General features: G+C 45.0%; 1 protein-coding gene across 1 annotated transcript in view; it reads right to left on the bottom strand.

Moving 5' to 3' along the window:
• Positions 1–19108, bottom strand: part of LOC148504753 (nicotinamide N-methyltransferase-like) — a 33296-nt gene that overhangs the window by 5916 nt on the left and 8272 nt on the right. The window contains exon 2 of the mRNA XM_088448531.1: positions 553–760. Within this exon, the coding sequence (XP_088304657.1) occupies positions 553–760 (208 nt within the window). The remainder of the gene's footprint in view (positions 1–552; positions 761–19108) is intronic.

Below are 19108 nucleotides of genomic sequence, written 5' to 3'. Positions count from 1 at the left end.
TGGTCATTGATCTCGGTGGAGTAATGGAGTGACAGTACACATGAAAGCTTAGCACGATGGGTGACAGAGCAGAGACAGGTAACATTAGAATGTGTTCTAGTTCCCCATCTCCTCACTGATGTCTCTAAGCTCCTGCGTGCGTAAAAATTTCATCAGTCTATAGAGATGAATGAATAACTATATGTCAGCCTGTGAAAAGACAAAATTAAAAATGATTACAGGCACATGGGCTTATTTTTTCTTTTGATAATTAGATTTAAGTAAGATGTTTATTTAATGATTTTTACATTAAGCTGAAGATGGACATCACCTTTTTAAAAAAATCTGTGTTTATCTAGCAAATATAAAGCATATTATAAGACCTATTTGGGTGTGGATCACAAACCAACCATAATCTAGATGTTACCTTCTGTACCTGATAGATGAGTGCATTTATCTGCAATTAATGGTATTAGGCATATCTGTTAGTATAGGACTCTATATGGCCCTCAATTATCAGGCAGCAAGAATTGGCTTTCTGCTTTCTGTATTATTATCAGTCCCATAAATTACCTATTATTTTCCAGCTCACACACAAATTTGACAAGTGGAGTCCAGTCAAAGGCATCAGGGTCCTTCCTCAGCCACTTCTGCAGTTCTATGCAGTTTTGCTCAAGAAAATCAGAGGTGATTATGTTGTTGAACACTTCACAAGCAGAGAGGAGGTGGTAAATTGTTGGCCCGGCACCAATATCAATTAGTAAATCTCCTTCAACACGACCTTAGGAATAAAACACAATTTATTTTCATATATTTGCAACTTAGAAGTGTGGTAAGAAAAAAAGAAACCAAAAGCTTCATACTATATCTACAATTACTCATACAGTATGTGTTAGAATCACATTGTTCCCACTTGCTGGTCTACTATTTCTGCTAAAGGCTTATTGATAGATTAAAAAGTATTTATTGGTAAAATTCTCACTGAATCTGCATTGTAGTAATGTACAACATTTAAAACAGTGCTCCTCTGATTTCCCTGCTCTATCCAGTATGTATGTGTATATATTCCAATCAATTTCATGCCCAGTTGCACTCCAATATATGTTTGGGTACCACAGCAACCTTTTGGAGGCACCACACTCTTTATTGAAGCTTATTATCTCTGAAATGTCTAATATTTAGATAAGTTTATTGAAGTCCTGTGAGTGCCTTCTAGCATCAAAGAGGCTTTCATCATCTTGAACATACTGTAGTTAAATTAACTTGCTAAAACAGTCTGAGCTTCAGGTTATCTTTATTGATAACAATTACAAACTATAATGGCAAAGAAAGAGAGACCAGAATCAGAACTAACTATTCAGATCTCAATGCAACTATCACATGCATTTGATAAAAATAAGTTACAGTTGGAAGGACCAGTTGTTACCTAGATGCAGCTATCACATACAGTACAGTTTGAGAAAAGGTATTTAAAGGGGGAGACAACAGCCTTTTCGAGGTGCCCAACTTCTCCTTCATATCACAACTACTGGCTGAGTGGTATCGGCCATGCACTTAGAGGAAGGGGGTATTATTGCACCAGTATGCCACTGACAAGCTGCTCTTTCCAGCCACAGCAAGAATTAACCTCAAGCCACGGCACTACTGCCATACCTAAAATTAAATACAACAAAACCAACACCTGAAGAAACAACTTGCTAAGATTGGAAGACCCTCAGCAGTAAATTAGACCCCAACATAGTGGAAAAGCATAGTGGAAAATTTATAAGAGGAGAGAATAAGGGAGAAGTATGTCTGAAAAACCTATATAGGTAATCAGGTTCTCATGGTATGAAAAAATCTGGTAAAATTTCTCAAGGGCCCCCAATCAATGTTAATGAGTTGCCAAAAACTTTGCGTAGGAAGTCAACACATGATTTTTCAAGCCACTCCTACTTCCATCTGCCAAAAGCCTTAATATCCAGAATAGAGCAATCAAAAGTCATAGCAGCGCCAATCTGAAACAAATGCTGCCATGAGATCCTGGCAGAATAATGTAATTTTTGAAGGCAATAGCGAAATTGCATATGGTTTTACTGCTTGGTGGTGAGAGCTCATAGGCTGCAGCCTATTCAGACTACCCCTAAACCCGGCCTTGATAGGATCTATGACATATCCTAAACTGATTAAGTTACCTGTTCAAAAGTATAAGGAGGTTTCCCTGTGCTTAAGCCATTTTTCCATGCACAAATTAGACCAGGCAATTGCAAAAGCACCGGCCTCTGGAACTCGCATGCAGTGGCGTAACTAGGGCAGGGCGGGCGGGGTTCATGCCCTGGGCGCCATTGGACAGGCAGCGTGGGGGGGCGCCGCCGGCCACGGTACCGGCCCGCCCGCCCTAGTTAGTCAGTGTAGTCACTGCGGTCAGCGCTACACATTTACACAGGACCGGCACTAGGCTTCCAGCGCTGGTCCTGTGCTGCACGCCTGAGCCCGTTCCCTCCCCCTGAGCACTTGCCCTATAGCGCCAGGAGGCGGGCTCAGGCTGTGCATAACACACGCATCGCCGCCAGCACTGGCGGCGATGCGTGTGTTAAACAGCAGCCAATGAGAGTCAGATAGACTCTCATTGACTGCTGCAGCACCCACTGCAGTGGGTAATGGGACTGACGTCATGACGTCTGTCCCATAATGCTGAGCGCGCCCACCCGGGCGGGAGCGGCGTCGAGAGCAGGACCAGGACCAGAAGCAGAGATTCAGGTAAGTATATTTTTATATATATATATAAATATATATATTTTTTTAACCTATCTGCACAATGGGGGAGGGGGGTGGCTATTACTGGGGGGACCTCTACTGGGGGAGGGGTGGCTACTACTGGGGGGACCTCTACTGGGGGAGGAGTGGCTACTACTGGGGGCACCATTGGGAGGACCTACTCTACTGGGGACTACTACTTGGGGGGGAACTACCACTGGGGGCATTATAAAAGGGGCCTACTAGAGGCACTGCACTCGGGGGACCACTACTGGGGGAAATAATAGGAAGGGCCACTGCAGGGGGCACTGGATAGGGGGGATCACTACAGGGTGCCTGCATAAGGGGACCACTACTGGAAAAACTGCATGGGGCGGGACTACTGCTGGGTCACTATATAAAGGGCACTGCATGGGGGGGGACTACTACTGGGGGCACCATATAAAGGGCACTGCATAAGGGGATACTGCTACTGGGTGCACTGCATTGTGGGGACTGCTACTGGGGGCACTGCATAAGGGGGAACACTACGTGGGGCACTGCATTTGGGGGGCCACTACTGGGGGTACTGAGTAAGGGGAATTAATTGGGGGCTGTATAAGCGGGACCACTACTGGGGATACTATATAAGGGGCACTACTATGGGCCTGCATAAGAAGGACCACAACTGCATACTGGGGGTACTGTATAAGGGGTACTACTGGGGTTAAGGTGCATATGGATAGGAATGTTCAGCGTGAAAATAAAGGGGTGTGTCATGTTGACACGCCCCATTTTTAAGTGACCACGCCCATTTTTTCCTTGCGCGCCTTAGGCGCGCGCACATATCGGTATGTTAGTGGGGGGGGGGCTCCGTTTTTAAATTTGCCCTGGGCTCCAAATACCCTAGTTACGCCACTGCTCGCATGTCGAGCATTATCACACTACAGTTCACAAGCCAAATGCCAAAATGTAGGTGACATATATCTAGTAGCAAGATGTTTATAGTGAAAAGTCTTGATGGCAAACCTCACATAGCTACATTTGCCTGAAGTTTGCTCCATGGTTGCTTCCTGTGACAAGGAGAATTGGAGCTTCAACACAGTCTTAAAAAAGCTCACTAGCAGCGTTTTAGATACAGTATTCGTGATTTATTGACAGGGGTAGTGGTTTTTCCAATGTTGCTGCTAAACTGTATCTGTTGTACTTATCAACTTGATGCTGGTAGAGATGCAGAAGAGTTGATTCTCGGGAAGGAGCTACAAATACATTTAGGGCCTTGCTAGCCAAATTGAACAATTCCCCCACAGAGAAAGGACGCGATTTTTACAGAGTTGCACATGTGCAATAATCACTAATATCTCCTACAGCGCATGTGTTATACACAGAGTATATGCACAGAAGAGCTGTACGCAGAGTGTATGCACAGAGGAGCTGTACGCAGAGTACCGATGTGCCCAGGTATCATGTGGCATCACAGCGTTATCTCTCACGCCACGCATGGCGCGCCACATACCACGCCATGAGTCGCACCACAAAGAAAGTTTAGTAATGTAGCATAGCGTAACGCTGGAAAAAAGTCATTACGTGTAATACAACTTTTTGCCCACCAGATGTCACTTTTCCTAAACTACATAGCGCATGCGTCTGATTTCATTACGTGTAATACAACTTTTTGCCCACCAGGTGTCACTTTTCCTAAACTACATAGTGCATGCGTGTGATTTGCAATGTACCGTACGGTATGTTCTGTATCCCCGCCCGATGATTGGTTGATAGAAGCGGTGATTCAGTACACTATACAGTATTACAGCGTTTTCCACATGGAATCAGGAATGTACGGTATAATAAAGCAGTAAAAGAATGTCTAATAAAGTTTGAAATCATTAAGCTCTGTATTACCCACTGACTGTGCAGTTGAAATCATACTTGTGCAAATGTAAATACTGTCGGCACTGTCCCAGACTTAGACATTGTAGTGGTTTCATTACTTTACAAACTGGACATTATAGTGATATTTTATGACCATCAACTGGTAGTGGGCTCTGTTAAAGAGAGTGGGCTCTGTATTACAAACTGACTCTGCGTTTAAACCATAGCGCTACATGGCGTATAGCTTGGCACCACAGATCCCATTGTACCCCCTCCATTTCTAATCCATCGCAGATGGCTGACAGCCACCATAGCACCAACCGTGTAATACAGAGAGCTCTCTCTCATACAGATCCCACTACTACCATACTTACTGGACATGAGAAATCACTATAGTGTGCAAGGTTGGAACAGCATCACCATTGTCACAAGTTTGCGATGCAACGCTATTTTGCATTTCAAACGCACAGTCAGCTTTGAACACAGAGAGCTCTCTCACAGACAGAAACCACTCTCAGATACAGTCCAAGAGACTTTGCTATAGTGTGTAAGGCTGAGACCGCATCTACGTTGTTGCATGTTTGCGTTTTCCGCTTTAGTCGCACAGCTCGTTTATAATACAGAACACAGTCAGTTTATACTGTAGCGGTTTCTGAAGTCATGAAATGACTATTGTGTACAAGTCGTGGACAGCGCAGAGTGGCGCAAGGGTGAAAATTCAACAGCATACCATACAGTACTGTAGTAATACAGACAACTGCGCATGCGCAGTGATGATCTTGCATACGCCATGGCATAGCGCTACATGGCGTATGGCTTGGCACCACAGATCCCATTGTAACCCCTCCACTGGGCATGCGCATGAAATCCCATTGCAACCCCTCGAAGCAGACAGCCACCACAGCGCAGACATTGACAAAAGTTTTGCACTATTAAACACACAATCAGTTTGTAATGTCTTACTTTTAAGCAGCCTTTTAAACAACAACACTACAGTATTACAGTACAACACTACTACAGTAGTTTCACTATAGTGTCCAGAGCAGACAGTGCCAATAAAAAAAATATACAATATACGGTATATTTTTTTCCAGGGATCGAGCCCGGGACCATAATTCTTCCAAAAGTGATCACCTAACCACTAGCCCACGCGCCAGCTACAGTGAACTGCACAGAGCGACCTCATCCTTGTGCACTCCTCCCGCTGCTGTTTTTAATTAAAAAAAAATTGTCATACTGTAATTCATCCCATCTCAGTGAAAGCTGTGAATGTATCTCATTAATCTACAGTATCGGTTATACCGTGATAACAACTCGGGCAACTTCTCTACTGTTCAGTACGGTATATACGGTATATAGAAATGTATGTACCGTTATGTACAGTACTGTATGTGCAGTGATTTGCATCCTGTTATAAGATCTTACTGTACGGTACAGTACTGTACTGTATGTACATTATGTGACATTAAAAATATTGGTTGTGCGAACATGTAAATGCTGTGAATGTGATATCCATCCAATTTACTGTAAGTTTAACAGTATGGCATTCAGTACAAGGCATTCAGTACAAATTACAACGGTGGAGCACTCGCCACCCAGCGCTTAAGCACTGTATTACATGCCGTAGCGTATCCTTCATTGAAGAATACCACGGTACACCACAAGTCCATGGCGCGACTCAGAGGCCTGCACGCCACGCCAGAAGTCCATGGCGCGATTCAGAAGCCTGCACGCCACGCCATGAGCAACAAAATAGCTGGGCATTTCTGTATATGCACAGAAGAGCTGTACAAAGAGTGTGCACACAGAGGAGCTGTACACAGAGTGTGCGCGCAGAGGAGCTGTACACAGAGAGAGGCCATACTCAGATGAAAAAAATCTGCACCTGCCATAGGGCTGCTTGAAATTTCAATGGTGTGACCGAGGACAGCGGGTTGGGCAAGAGATCCCAATGACTGAATAGCTGCTGGGTGAAATACGGATGCCAGAAGCCTGATCATGAAACATCCCAATAGGAGCAGGTAAGTACACTAACCCTACCCCCTAACACTAACCCTCCCTTGGTGGTGCCTAACTCTAACCTCTACGGGGGTTGCCTAACCCTAACCCTTCCCCCGGCAATGCCTAACTCTAACCCTCCCCGGGGGTGCCTAACCCTAACCCTCCCCCCGGTGGTGCCTAACTCAACCCTTCCCAGGGGTGCCTGTCCTTAACCTCCCCACAGTGGTGCCTAAACCTAATGACCCCTCCCCGCAGCCTAACCCTAACCTTCCCTGGGGGGCCTAACACTAAGTCCCCCCGGGGGTGCCTAAGCCTAATCCTAACCCCCCCGCGGCTTAGTGCTAAGACAGGCTGGCTTACCTTCATTTGCAAGCCGTCTGTCGAGATTCCGACATTGGGATCTAGACAGGCCTCAGCATTTCAACACATGTCTTTAGTCTTGAGTTGGGATTTAGATGCTGGGACTTATACAGATGGCTTCCCGGCAGTCAGTATTTCAACCACATCCCATTACAGCATCTACAGGCAGTCCTTGCACGTTTATACACATGGATATACACCAAGATAGGACATTGCATCTCCATTTATATAAAGTATCAGATGTATAAAGTCACAAAAGATGCAATGTCCACTCCTGAATCGGCCCCTAATGTCTATTTTGCAGGTACCTGTAAAATTCTTTGTCCAGAAGGTGAACATGGTCTTGAAGGTGAGCATAAGGTACAAGAAACTGTAAAATATAGATCAACTAAAGATAACATCCCTCTCATGGGCCACGTGAACAGGATCAAGTTGGGTTTAGTCAAAAAGGTTTGAAGGACAAATATTAGGTGCATGTACTGTAAAGACGTCTTTGTATAGAGTTACTTACAGTACCTACCCTATACCTTCAGAGTGACAAGATTTGACAGGAAAATTCTCTTAGAAGTAGGCTGCAAGTGCCTGGGGGTCCAAACTAATTCTGCAACTGGTATAAAGCTCTCTTCAAGTCAACCCATAGCTTGGCCAAACTTTCAATTGTGTATCTGAATGAATCCAGTAGAGCTGGTCCCCCCTAATTCACAACAGATTTTTTTTAAATACAGAATGAAGAACCATTTACAATATATGATTCTGATTCAAGCTTAATGCAATTACAAGTCTATCCACTTCCTATGATTGGAAGGCTCATGTGAACATCGGCTGGTATTCAGAGTTGGACGAATCTATGCAACCATACCAACCCAGCCCTTCACATGTAAGCATGGCCGCCATCACTAGTATGAGCATTATCATCAGCCTTAGCCTACAGTAGGTGCAGGAGATCCATCTGAACTTGATGGATCACCTCATATGCTCACCTCAGAATAGGATGTTACTCTGTGTACATGCCCACAGTAAATGTATTCTACATGCGATGCCATGATGCCACCTACATACGCCCATCCAAGTAAGAAGCAACCAAGACACATACAACTCAGAATCAATGGTATTATAAAATGCTTTTACAGCCTGAGATGTATGCGTCATTTGCCAAAATGTACTGCTCTAAACCAACAAAGTGCTCAGTTGCATAGGAAACACTGTACAAGACTATAATAGGTAGTGGGAGCCCAAATGCAGAGAGAAAGTTATTATTGAAACAAGAAACAACCTTGTGGGATAACATATTTACCCTACAGAAAGGTTCATTTAATCACATGGTGTAAACTATACAGATGTGCTTTAAAGTATATAAACAAATCATATATTCAGGGGCGTCTTTAGAGAGGCGGGGGCCTGTGTGCATTCCCCATCCAGGGCCCCCTACTCTCTTCCCGTCGGCTGGCAGTCGACTAATGTGGTTGGCCAGCCACCTGAACATCAGTGGACTCTGGGCACTAGAATGTGCAAGGAGCCTACTGTGACTTTTTGTACAGAACTGACACCCAGCGCGGGACCTCAGAGAGGTGAGTTTTAAGTAATATGAGTACAGGGTGTGCAGTGTGGGCCCCCCGGGGCCCGTGTACCACACACCCTGCACCCATTATAGATATGCCCCTGCATATATTCCCTCTGACCAATCCTATAACAGCAATTATCTAACTCTCCAGTTTTAAAGATTTGTGCTTGAATGCTTTTAGTCACTGGTAATACAGCATCTAGGTTTTAAAATAATGATCTACTACTTGAAGCTATTTTTTGATCTGTGCATTAGAAGTCATTATTATTAGCTGTAGTCCTAATGTCTTATATCCCCCTGGCATGCCCCGTAAGCAGAATGTAAACTTGTGTGGTCACACCTATTTGATACTGTATATGTATAATGCTTTCAGACAAGGCAGTGTATTCAACATGTATATGGAAACGGTATGAATTACCATCGGACCTAAGCCCAGCGGATGAAATACCGATGCCAGAAGGCCGGCACATGAAGATCCCAACTGAGGTGAGTAAGACCCCTAACCCTCCCTTCTCTCCCACCTAACCTTAACACTCCCTTAGGGGTTCCTAACCCTAACTCCCCCCTAGTGCCTAACCCTAGCCTACCCCCAAGGTTGCCTAAACCTAACCCCCCTCCCAGCACCGTAAATCTATCCTCCCCAGTGGTGTCTGATGCTGACTCTAACCCCCCCTTCCCCTAGACTAACCCTAACCCTCCCGGGGGGGTGCCTAACCCTAAGTCCACAAGGGAGTCCCTAAACCTAACCCTCTCCCCTGTGTGACTTTTACAGGTTATTTTAGCATGTGTGGTTAACTAAACCTGGTAACTGCCACCAGCAAAGAGGAGCTTTAGTATTAAATACAGGGTAAGTCTCTGCCCTTACCTGCCATACAATTATGTTCACTTAGTAAAAAAAAGGTACAGTAACATGAGCCATATGAGGCCTTGGGTCACAAAAACAAAGATCCAGAACTAGAATTAATGTTTAATTCAAGAATATCTCCAAAGCTTATGTACAAAACGTTGCAAAGAATATAATAATGTTAAAAAGGAATCACACCGTTACTTACAATTTTCATAAAAGCAAATAAAATAATAAAAGTGAGAAACAAACCATTGGATTATGTTGGATTAAATGGTTTTGGGATTAGGCCTTCCCAGTGATGATTTAGGGAACATCTGTATCCTTCGATAGCCTCATGCAGAATGAACAAAGGCTGATCACTGGACTCAGCTAATATACTGGTTAGACCCTGTCCCCTTTCACGTAGGGAAAGCTTCCCCATCTCTGGTTTGATAGTATGGTGGGGGGACAGAAGATCTAGGGAGTTTTGGCCTCCTGGTTAAACTAGCACAGCTGAGAGCTCATGTCACACCTTGCTACAATAAAATGTCCCTGATGTCCCTGACCCCCTGGGGGTATTCACAGATTGCTGGGCATCTCTAAGGTAGAACGTAGACTTCCTGTCTCCGAGCCTTTTGAGTTACCAGCTTACGTGGGCCTCTCAGCAGGGAATATCCTTGCCTTTGATCAGTATATCAAAACAGAATAAACAATTTGTAGATGCAAGTGTTTGGCTACTCGTTCCAGATGACATACCTCCTTAGCAGTTATTATGATACATTAGTCATCCTTGCAGATCATAATATTAGGCATGAGAGGGTCACCATCATCACACCTGCCCCCCTTTGATAGACACTAGAATAGCGGCTATCTAAACGCGCAATTCTGGTGGCATTATGGGGTGCTGTTCAATCCAGCCACATACCTCCTCAGTTTGTAAGTAAGCAGTTACTTACAGACTGGCCATTTGTGATCCTGTTAGAAAATAAATTTTTCCTACAGAAAATACATAGATATTAAATACAATTTAAACAGTACAATTTGTTAATATACCCATTGCAATACGAAATGGGCTTCACTGCTACACATCTGCCTTTAAGATAGGCATGGGAGCTAGCATTTGCTATAGTCCATAGCTGCTTTGCATTCATCAGCTTCTCTGTCCATAGCTGCTTTGCATTCATCAGCTTCTCTGTCCATAGCTGCTTTGCATTCATCAGCTTCTCTGTCCATATCTGCTTTGCGTTCATCAGCTTCTCTGTCCATAGCTGCTTTGCATTCATCAGCTTCTCTGTCCATAGCTGCTTTGCGTTCATCAGCTTCTCTGTCCATAGCTGCTTTGCATTCATCAGCTTCTCTGTCCATATCTGCTTTGCGTTCATCAGCTTCTCTGTCCATAGCTGCTTTGCATTCATCAGCTTCTCTGTCCATAGCTGCTTTGCATTCATCAGCTTCTCTGTCCATAGCTGCTTTGCATTCATCAGCTTCTCTGTCCATAGCTGCTTTGCATTCATCAGCTTCTCTGTCCATAGCTGCTTTGCGTTCATCAGCTTCTCTGTCCATAGCTGCTTTGCATTCATCAGCTTCTCTGTCCATAGCTGCTTTGCATTCATCAGCTTCTCTGTCCATAGCTGCTTTGCGTTCATCAGCTTCTCTGTCCATATCTGCTTTGCGTTCATCAGCTTCTCTGTCCATATCTGCTTTGCGTTCATCAGCTTCTCTGTCCATAGCTGCTTTGCGTTCATCAGCTTCTCTGTCCATAGCTGCTTTGCGTTCATCAGCTTCTCTGTCCATAGCTGCTTTGCATTCATCAGCTTCTCTGTCCATATCTGCTTTGCGTTCATCAGCTTCTCTGTCCATATCTGCTTTGCATTCATCAGCTTCTCTGTCCATAGCTGCTTTGCATTCATCAGCTTCTCTGTCCATATCTGCTTTGCATTCATCAGCTTCTCTGTCCATAGCTGCTTTGCATTCATCAGCTTCTCTGTCCATAGCTGCTTTGCATTCATCAGCTTCTCTGTCCATAGCTGCTTTGCATTCATCAGCTTCTCTGTCCATAGCTGCTTTGCATTCAGCAGCTTCTTTGTACATAGCTGCTTTGCTTTTAGCAGCTTCTCTGTCCATAGCTGTGTTGCGTTCAGCAGCCTCCATGTCATTGAACTGCTGTACAAGCTGCAGCACCATCTCAGGGTCCAGCTCTTTTACATACTTAAGAGCCGACTGTAGATATCAATCCACCTTTGAGGCATATTCCATAGACCTCACCCATTTGAAAATAGAGTCCACATCAGAGTCCGACATTACACTATTACTTTCCGCAGTAAGTAACAATCCACTACAGTACATTATTGAGGAGATTTCCGGGAGCAGCAGGAGGGTACCAGCTGCTCTCCTCTATGGGGGGCGGGGCCAGACGCTAGACAACATTAAGCCCCGCCCCCTTTACAGAAAACCCCCGAGATTCGCGGGTCCGTGGGGAGGGGGCGGGGCTAAATGACACAATTTGCACCATTTAGTCCCGTCCCTTCCTTACGGACCCGAAAATGCCAGGTAAAATCTCCTCATTCTGCCCACCTCACTAGGAAGTGAGAGGGATGCTGGAGATATGCCTACTCTTCCGGGGGTGCGGGGGGTTAACCATAAAATCGGGAGCCTCCCGCGATTCCCGGGAGAGTAGGCATGTATGGTACAGGGTACATCACAGACTACTGCAGTAGCCCCAGCCGATGCATTCTTTCCCTCAGCTTGGTGTTTTGCAGAACACTTCTCTGCCATGGAACTCTCTCTCTCTGCCAGTGTCTCAGCTCTGGCCAGCTCCAAGAACCGATGGATAAGATGCAAATTTGAGGCAGTTTCCATGGGCCTCACACTGATAACAGAGTTCACATCAGAGTGCAACTTTACGCTATTACTTTCCGCTTTAAATAAAACTTCAGTACAGGGTACATCCCAGTAGCCCCAGCCGATGCACACTCTTTCAGTACCGACTCGCTGACATCCTGATGCTCTGTATCTTTTTAGAATGGTCCATCCAGACTGGACTTTTCTGCACACACCGCACCACCAGCTCTTCCTTCTTGAGCTTTTTGTACTTTGCCCCCATCATCGCCAAAATAAAATAACAGGGTAGGTGAACAGAAATTGTAATCACTGTGTGACTTTTTTACTAATATAAGCGTTGAGTTCTGGTATCTGGTGAAATTGGGTTCCTCTCTCAAAGTACTCCCTCCTTCACTTAAGTTTTTTATAAAAAAAAAACAATTATGATCCCACCGCTGCGAATAAATAGATTGGCTATGGTAACATGTTTAGGAATATTTGCTATAACCCACCTACAACTTATGTATTCATTGGTAATAATAACTAATTAAATATATATATATAATGCCCTAGAGTACACTATTTGTACTGGATGGGGTCAATTTACTAAAGTGAAAGTTTTTAGAAGTGGAAATGCTGCCCATAGCAACCAATCAGATTCTACTTAACATTTAACTAGCACCTTCTAGAACATAAAAGCTAGAATCCGATTCATTGCTATTGGCAACATCTCCACTTATAAAAACTCTCACTTTAGTAAATTTACCCCTATGTATATAATTGTTGTATGTATATAGGTATGCTTACATTTCTATTTGCAATTTTTTAAATGACACGATTTTTTTCTGCGTTTGTTAAATATGCTTAATAACATTTTAGGGCTATTCCATGTCAAATTGCCCAGAAAAATTGTATTATGACATCATCCATCTCAGATTTTCATGAAACTTTGTAGACTTAATACTACCACATAGCAACAAACCCATGTAAAATTTTTATTCTCTAGCCCTCATAGTCTTTGAGATATAGGATGAAAAATTGTTTAAAAAAATTGCTGGGAAATGCCACTCATAATGCTCCGTTTTTATGTGAGGTGTATGTGGAAAAACATTCCTATCTCAGTGCCTACTCCATGTATCACTATGAAATTTTGGCCTTTTGTCAATCAGAATATGGAAATTCCAGAAAAAAATGTTTTATCAACCTTGCCTGACGCTGAGAGCCATTATACATTCCTTTTCTTCATACTGCCCAAAAAAAGATAGGTTCAATACGCATTATCAACCAAAGGCAGAGGAGTTACCCTTTTTTTTTTTACTTGAACGCTATTTTAATGTTTAATTAAAAATCTCTCTTTAAAAATGAAAATTAACATTAGGGTTAAATTTGCCCACCAGGGGAGTATTTTCATTTGTATACTTCTATATATATATATATATATATATATATATATATATATATATATATTAGGGGTGAGCGGGTTCGGATTTCTGAAATCCGAACCCCCCCGAGCCCCCCCGATCCGAGTCAGGCTCGACTTTTCCCGCCTGCCTCGGATCTGAAATCGAGGCAAAACGTCATCATCCCGCCTTCCGGGTCTCGCGGGTTTTGGATCCTATATAAGGTACCCGCGTCTACGCCATTTTCTCACTCAGCTGTGGACAGTGAAGAGGGAGGGTGGGAGTTAGGGCTGGCTGGGCTGTGTAGTGTAGTGTTGTAGTGTAGTGTAGTGCAGTGTAGTGTTGTGCTGTGCTGTGCTGTGCTGCGCTGTGCTGCTGTTGTCCATAGGGGCTGTGTCCACTACTTCAAATTCCATAGGGGCTGGCTGGACTGTGTTGTGCAGTCAGTTGTCCTAAGGGGCTGTGTCCACTCCATAGTCCTGTGCAGTGTCCCAGTCCTAAAGGGGTGCTGTAGTGTTGTCCAGGGGGTGCTCTGTCCATCAGGGGTGCTCCCCCCAAGTGCTAAAAAAAATAATATTTTTTCTGTGTTTGTGAATTGTGTGCACTGTGGCTGCACGTGCATCAACAAAGGAGCAGCGCCAAGCGTGCGCCTGTGTCCCATAAGTAAAAGGCCGGCTGGCTTGTCCGTTAAAGGGTGCTGTAACCCCCAATGGACACTCCAAACAAAATAAAAAAATATATTTTTTTGTGTTTGTGAATTTTGTGCGCAGTAGCCGCACGTGCATCAACAAAGTAGTGCCAAGCGTGTGCCTGTGTCCCATAAATAAAGGGCCGGCAATTGTGTGCGCAGTAGCCGCACGTGCATCAACAAAGTAGTGCCAAGCGTGCGCCTGTGTCATAAGTAAAGGGCCGGCTGGCTTGTCCGCTAAAGGGTGCTGTAACCCCCAAAGTACACTCCAAACAAAATAAAAAAATATTTTCTGTGTTTGTGAATTGTGTGCGCAGTAGCCGCATGTGCATCAACAAAGTAGTGCCAAGCGTGCGCCTGTGTCCCATAAGTAAAAGGCCGGTTGGCTTGTCCGTTAAAGGGTGCTGTAACCTCCAAAGGGCACTCCAAGCAAAATAAAAAATATATTTTTTTGTGTTTGTGAATTGTGCGCGCAGTAGCCGCATGTGCATCAACAAAGTAATGCCAAGCGTGCGCCTGTGTCCCATAAGTAAAAGGCCAGCTGGCTTGTCCGTTAAAGGGTGCTGTAACCCCCAAAGGGCACTCAAAACAAAATTAAAAAATATATTTTTTTGTTTGTGAATTGTGTGCGCAGTAGCCGCACGTGCATCAACAAAGTAGTGCCAAGCGTGCGCCTGTGTCCCATAAATAAAGGGCCGGCTGGATTGACCGCTAAAGGGTGCTGTAACCCCCAAAGGGCACTCCAAACAAAATAAAAAAAAAAAATTTTCTGTGTTTGTGAATTGTGTGCGCAGTAGCCGCACGTGCATCAACAAAGTAGTGCCAAGCGTGCGCCTGTGTCATAAGTAAAAGGCCGGCTGGCTTGTCCGTTAAAGGGTGCTGTAACCCCAAAGTACACTCCAAACAAAATAAAAAACTATTTTCTGTGTTTGTGAATTGTGTGCACTGTGGCTGCACGTGCATCAACAAAGGAGCAGCGCCAAGCGTGCGCCTGTGTCCCATAAGTAAAGGGCCGGCTGGCTCATTTCTTAAAGGGTGGTGTAACCCACAAAGTGCACTAGTCTCCAACAAAAATGAAAAATTATTTTATGTGTTTGTGTGCGCCTTAGCCGCACGTATATATCAATATAACATAAATGGAGGACCAAACTTTCTACGATAAAAATAAAATAGGGAAAGATCAAGAACCACTTCCTCCTAGTGCTGAAGCTGCTGCCACTAGTCATGACATAGACAATAACATGCCATCAACGTCGTCTGCCAAGGCCGATGCCCAATGTCATAGTAGAGGGCACATACAATCCCAAATGACAAAGTTCAGGAAAATGACTTTGAAAAAAACATTTAAATCATCTGAAGAGAAACGTAAACTTGCCAATATGCCATTTACGACACGGAGTGGCAAGGAATGGCTAAGGTCTTTCCCTATGCTCATGACTAGTGGTTCAGCTTCACATGACGATGGAAGCCCTCCTCCCACTAAAAAAATCAAACGAGTTAAGCTGGCAAAAGCACAGCGAAGAACTGTGCGTTCTAAGAAGATATCACAAATCCCCAAGGAGAGTCCAAGTGTGGTGGAGGTTGCGATGCCTGACCTTCCCAGCACTGGACGGGAAGAGGTGGCTCTTTCCACCATTTGCACGCCCCCTGCAAGTACTGAAAGGAGCACCCACAGTCCACTTGCTGATATGCAAATTGAAGATGTCACTGTTGAAGTACAACAGGATGAGGATACTGGTGTAGCTGGCGCTGAGGAGGAAGTTGGCGAGGAGGATTCTGATGGTGATGTGGTTTGTTTAAATCAGGCTCCGGGGGAGACAGTTGTTGTCCGTGGGATGAAAAAGCCCATCACGGTCATGCCTGGGCAGAAGACCAAACCTTCCACCTCTTTGGTCTGGCAATATTTCTATCCAAATCTGGACAACAACTGTCTTGCCATATGTACCATATGTAAAGGAGGAATAAGTAGGGGTAGGGACGTTAACCACCTAGGAACATCCTCCCTTATATGGCACCTGCAGCACGTTCATAAAAAGTTACTGTCAAGTTCAGAAACTTTGGCTAAGACCGTAAGCAGTCCAGGGACACCTAAATCCCATTGTCCTGTTGTATCCAAGCGCCTGCAAACCACACCGTCAACTCCCTCCTCGTCAATTTTCTCCTTAGTCAGGATCGGAAGTAGTCCTGCAGGCCATGTCACTGGCATGACTGACTCTCCTCTCCGGGATTCCTCCGGAGGATCCTGCATTGCTACGCCTACTGCTGCCGCTGCTGCTGTTGCTGCTGCTGGGAGTCGTTCATCATCCCAGAGAGGAAGTAGGAACACCACTACTTTTACTAAACAATTGACCCTCCAACAGTCCTTAGCGAGGAGGATGAAGTACGACAGCAGTCATCCTGAAGCAAAACGTATAACTGAGGCCTTGACTGCTATGTTGGTGTTAGATGTGCGTCCGGTATCCGCCATTAGTGCAGTGGGATTTAGACAATTGATGGAGGTAGTGTGCCCCCGGTTCCAAATCCCATCTAGATTTCACTTCACTAAGCAGGCAATACGGAGACTGTACAGAAACGTCAGAAAAAGTGTCCTCAGTGTCCTGAAAAATGCCGTTGTACCCAATGTCCACTTAACCACGGACATGTGGACAAGTGGAACAGGGCAGACTAAGGACTATATGACTGTGACAGCCCACTGGGTAGATGTATCACCTTACGCAGCAACAGCAGCAGCGTCACCAGTAGCAGCATCTCAGAAACGCCAGCTCGTTCCAAGGCAGGCTATGCTGTGTATCACCGGTTTCAGTAAGAGGCACACCGCCGACAACCTCTTAGAGAAACTGAGGGAAATCATCACCCAGTGGCTTACCCCACTTAGACTCTCCTGGGGATTTGTGATATCTGACAACGCCACCAATATTGTGCGGGCATTACATCTGGGCAAATTCCAGCACGTCCCATGTTTTGCTCACACAATAAACTTGGTGGTGCAGAATTTTCTGAAAAGCGACAGGGGCGTGCAGGAGACGCTTTGGGTGGCCCGAAAAATTTCTGGCCACTTTCACCATTCAGCGACTGCGTGCTGAAGACTGGAGCGCCAGCAAACACTCTTGAACCTGCTCTGCCATCACCTGAAGCAAGAGGTTGTGACACAGTGGAACTCAACCCTCTATATGCTTTAGAGGATGGAGGAGCAGCAAAAGGGCATTCAAGCCTATACATCCACCTATGACATAGGCAAAGGAGGGGGTATGCACCTGACTCAAGCGCAGTGGAGAATGATTTCCGTGTTGTGCAAGGTTCTCCAGCCCTTCGAACTTGCCACACGTGAAGTCAGTTCAGACACTGCCAGCTTGAGTCAGCTCATTCCCCTCATCAGGCTTTTGCAGAAGCAGCTGGAGAAAGTGAAGGAGGAGCTAAGATGGAGCGATTCCGCTCAGCATTGTGGGATTTGTGGATGAAGCCCTTTATTCGCTTTGCCAGGATTCCAGGGTGGTCAATCTGTTGAAATCAGACCACTACATTTTGGCCACCGTGCTCGATCCTAGGTTTAAAGCCTATGTGGTTTCTCTTTTTCCGGCCGACACAAGCCTGCAGAGGTGCAAAGACCTGCTGGTGAACACACTGTCAGCTGAAGCGGAACGTGACACGTCAACAGCTCCTTCTTCATTTTCTCCCGCAACTGGGGCTGCCAGGAAAAAACTTAGCTATCCTAAGCAACCCGCTGGCGGTGATGCAGGGCAGGCAGGACCAAGTTTGGACATCTGGTCCGGACTGAAGGACCTGGCAACAATTTCTGACATGTCTACTGTCACTACATATGATACTATCACCATTGACAGAATGGTGGAGGATTACATCGGTGACAGCATCCAAATAGGCATGTCAGACAGTCCATACCTGTACTGGCAGGAAAAAGAGGCAATTTGGAGGCCCCTGTACAAACTGGCTCTATTTTACCTGAGTTGCCCCCCCTCCAGTGTGTACTCCGAAAGAGTGTTTAGTGCAGCCGGGAACCTTGTCAGCGAAAGGCATAGGAGGTTGCTTCCACAAAATGTGGAGAAGATGATGTTCATAAAAATGAATTATCAACTCTTCCAGGGAGACCAGCCTCCAGAACGTACAGAGGGACCTGTGGTGGTGGATTCCAGTGGGGACGAGTTAATACTCTGTGAGGATGAGGATGTACACAACACTGAAGAGGGTGAGGAATCGGTGGATGAGGAGGATGAGGACGACATCTTACCTCCGTAGAGCCAGTTTGTGCAGGGACAGATTAATTGCCAGCTTGTTTTGTGGGGGCCCAAACGAACCAATCATTTCAGCCACAGTTGTGTGGCAGACCCTGGCGCTGAAATGATTGCTTTGTTAAAGTGTGCATGTCCTGTTTATACAACATAAGGGTGGGTGGGAGGGCCCAAGGACAATTCCATCTTGCACCTCTTTTTTTTCTTTGCATTATGTACAGTTTGGGGCCTAGTTTTTCAATCTGCTATCCTATCTGCCACTGCAGTATCACACCTAGATGGGTCACGTGTTTGTGCCGCCCACTCGTGTCGCTTAGCATAGTCATCCAGCTACCTCGGTGCAACCTTTTGGACATAAAAACACTATTGTGAGGTGTGAGGTGTTCAGAATAGACTGGAAATGAGTGGAAATTAAGGTTATTGAGGTTAATAATAGCACAGGAGCAGAAAAACCAACACATTCTGTTATTTTAGCTGTTTTTATGCTTTTTTAAAAAAAAATACAGATCCAAAACACAAAACCCAGAACCCAAAACACGGAAGGGTGGTTTTGGCAAAACCAATCCAGATCCAAAACACGAAGAAAGATCCAGATCCAAAACCAAAACACAAATCACGAAAAGTGGCCGGTGCACACCCCTA

This window comes from Taudactylus pleione, unplaced genomic scaffold, assembly GCF_031769625.1.
Source record: "Taudactylus pleione unplaced genomic scaffold, aTauple2 ptg000457l, whole genome shotgun sequence".
Lineage (NCBI taxonomy): Eukaryota > Metazoa > Chordata > Amphibia > Anura > Myobatrachidae > Taudactylus > Taudactylus pleione.
Note: the sequence above shows the minus strand (reverse complement) of the source record. Positions and strands in the feature narration are given on the sequence as shown.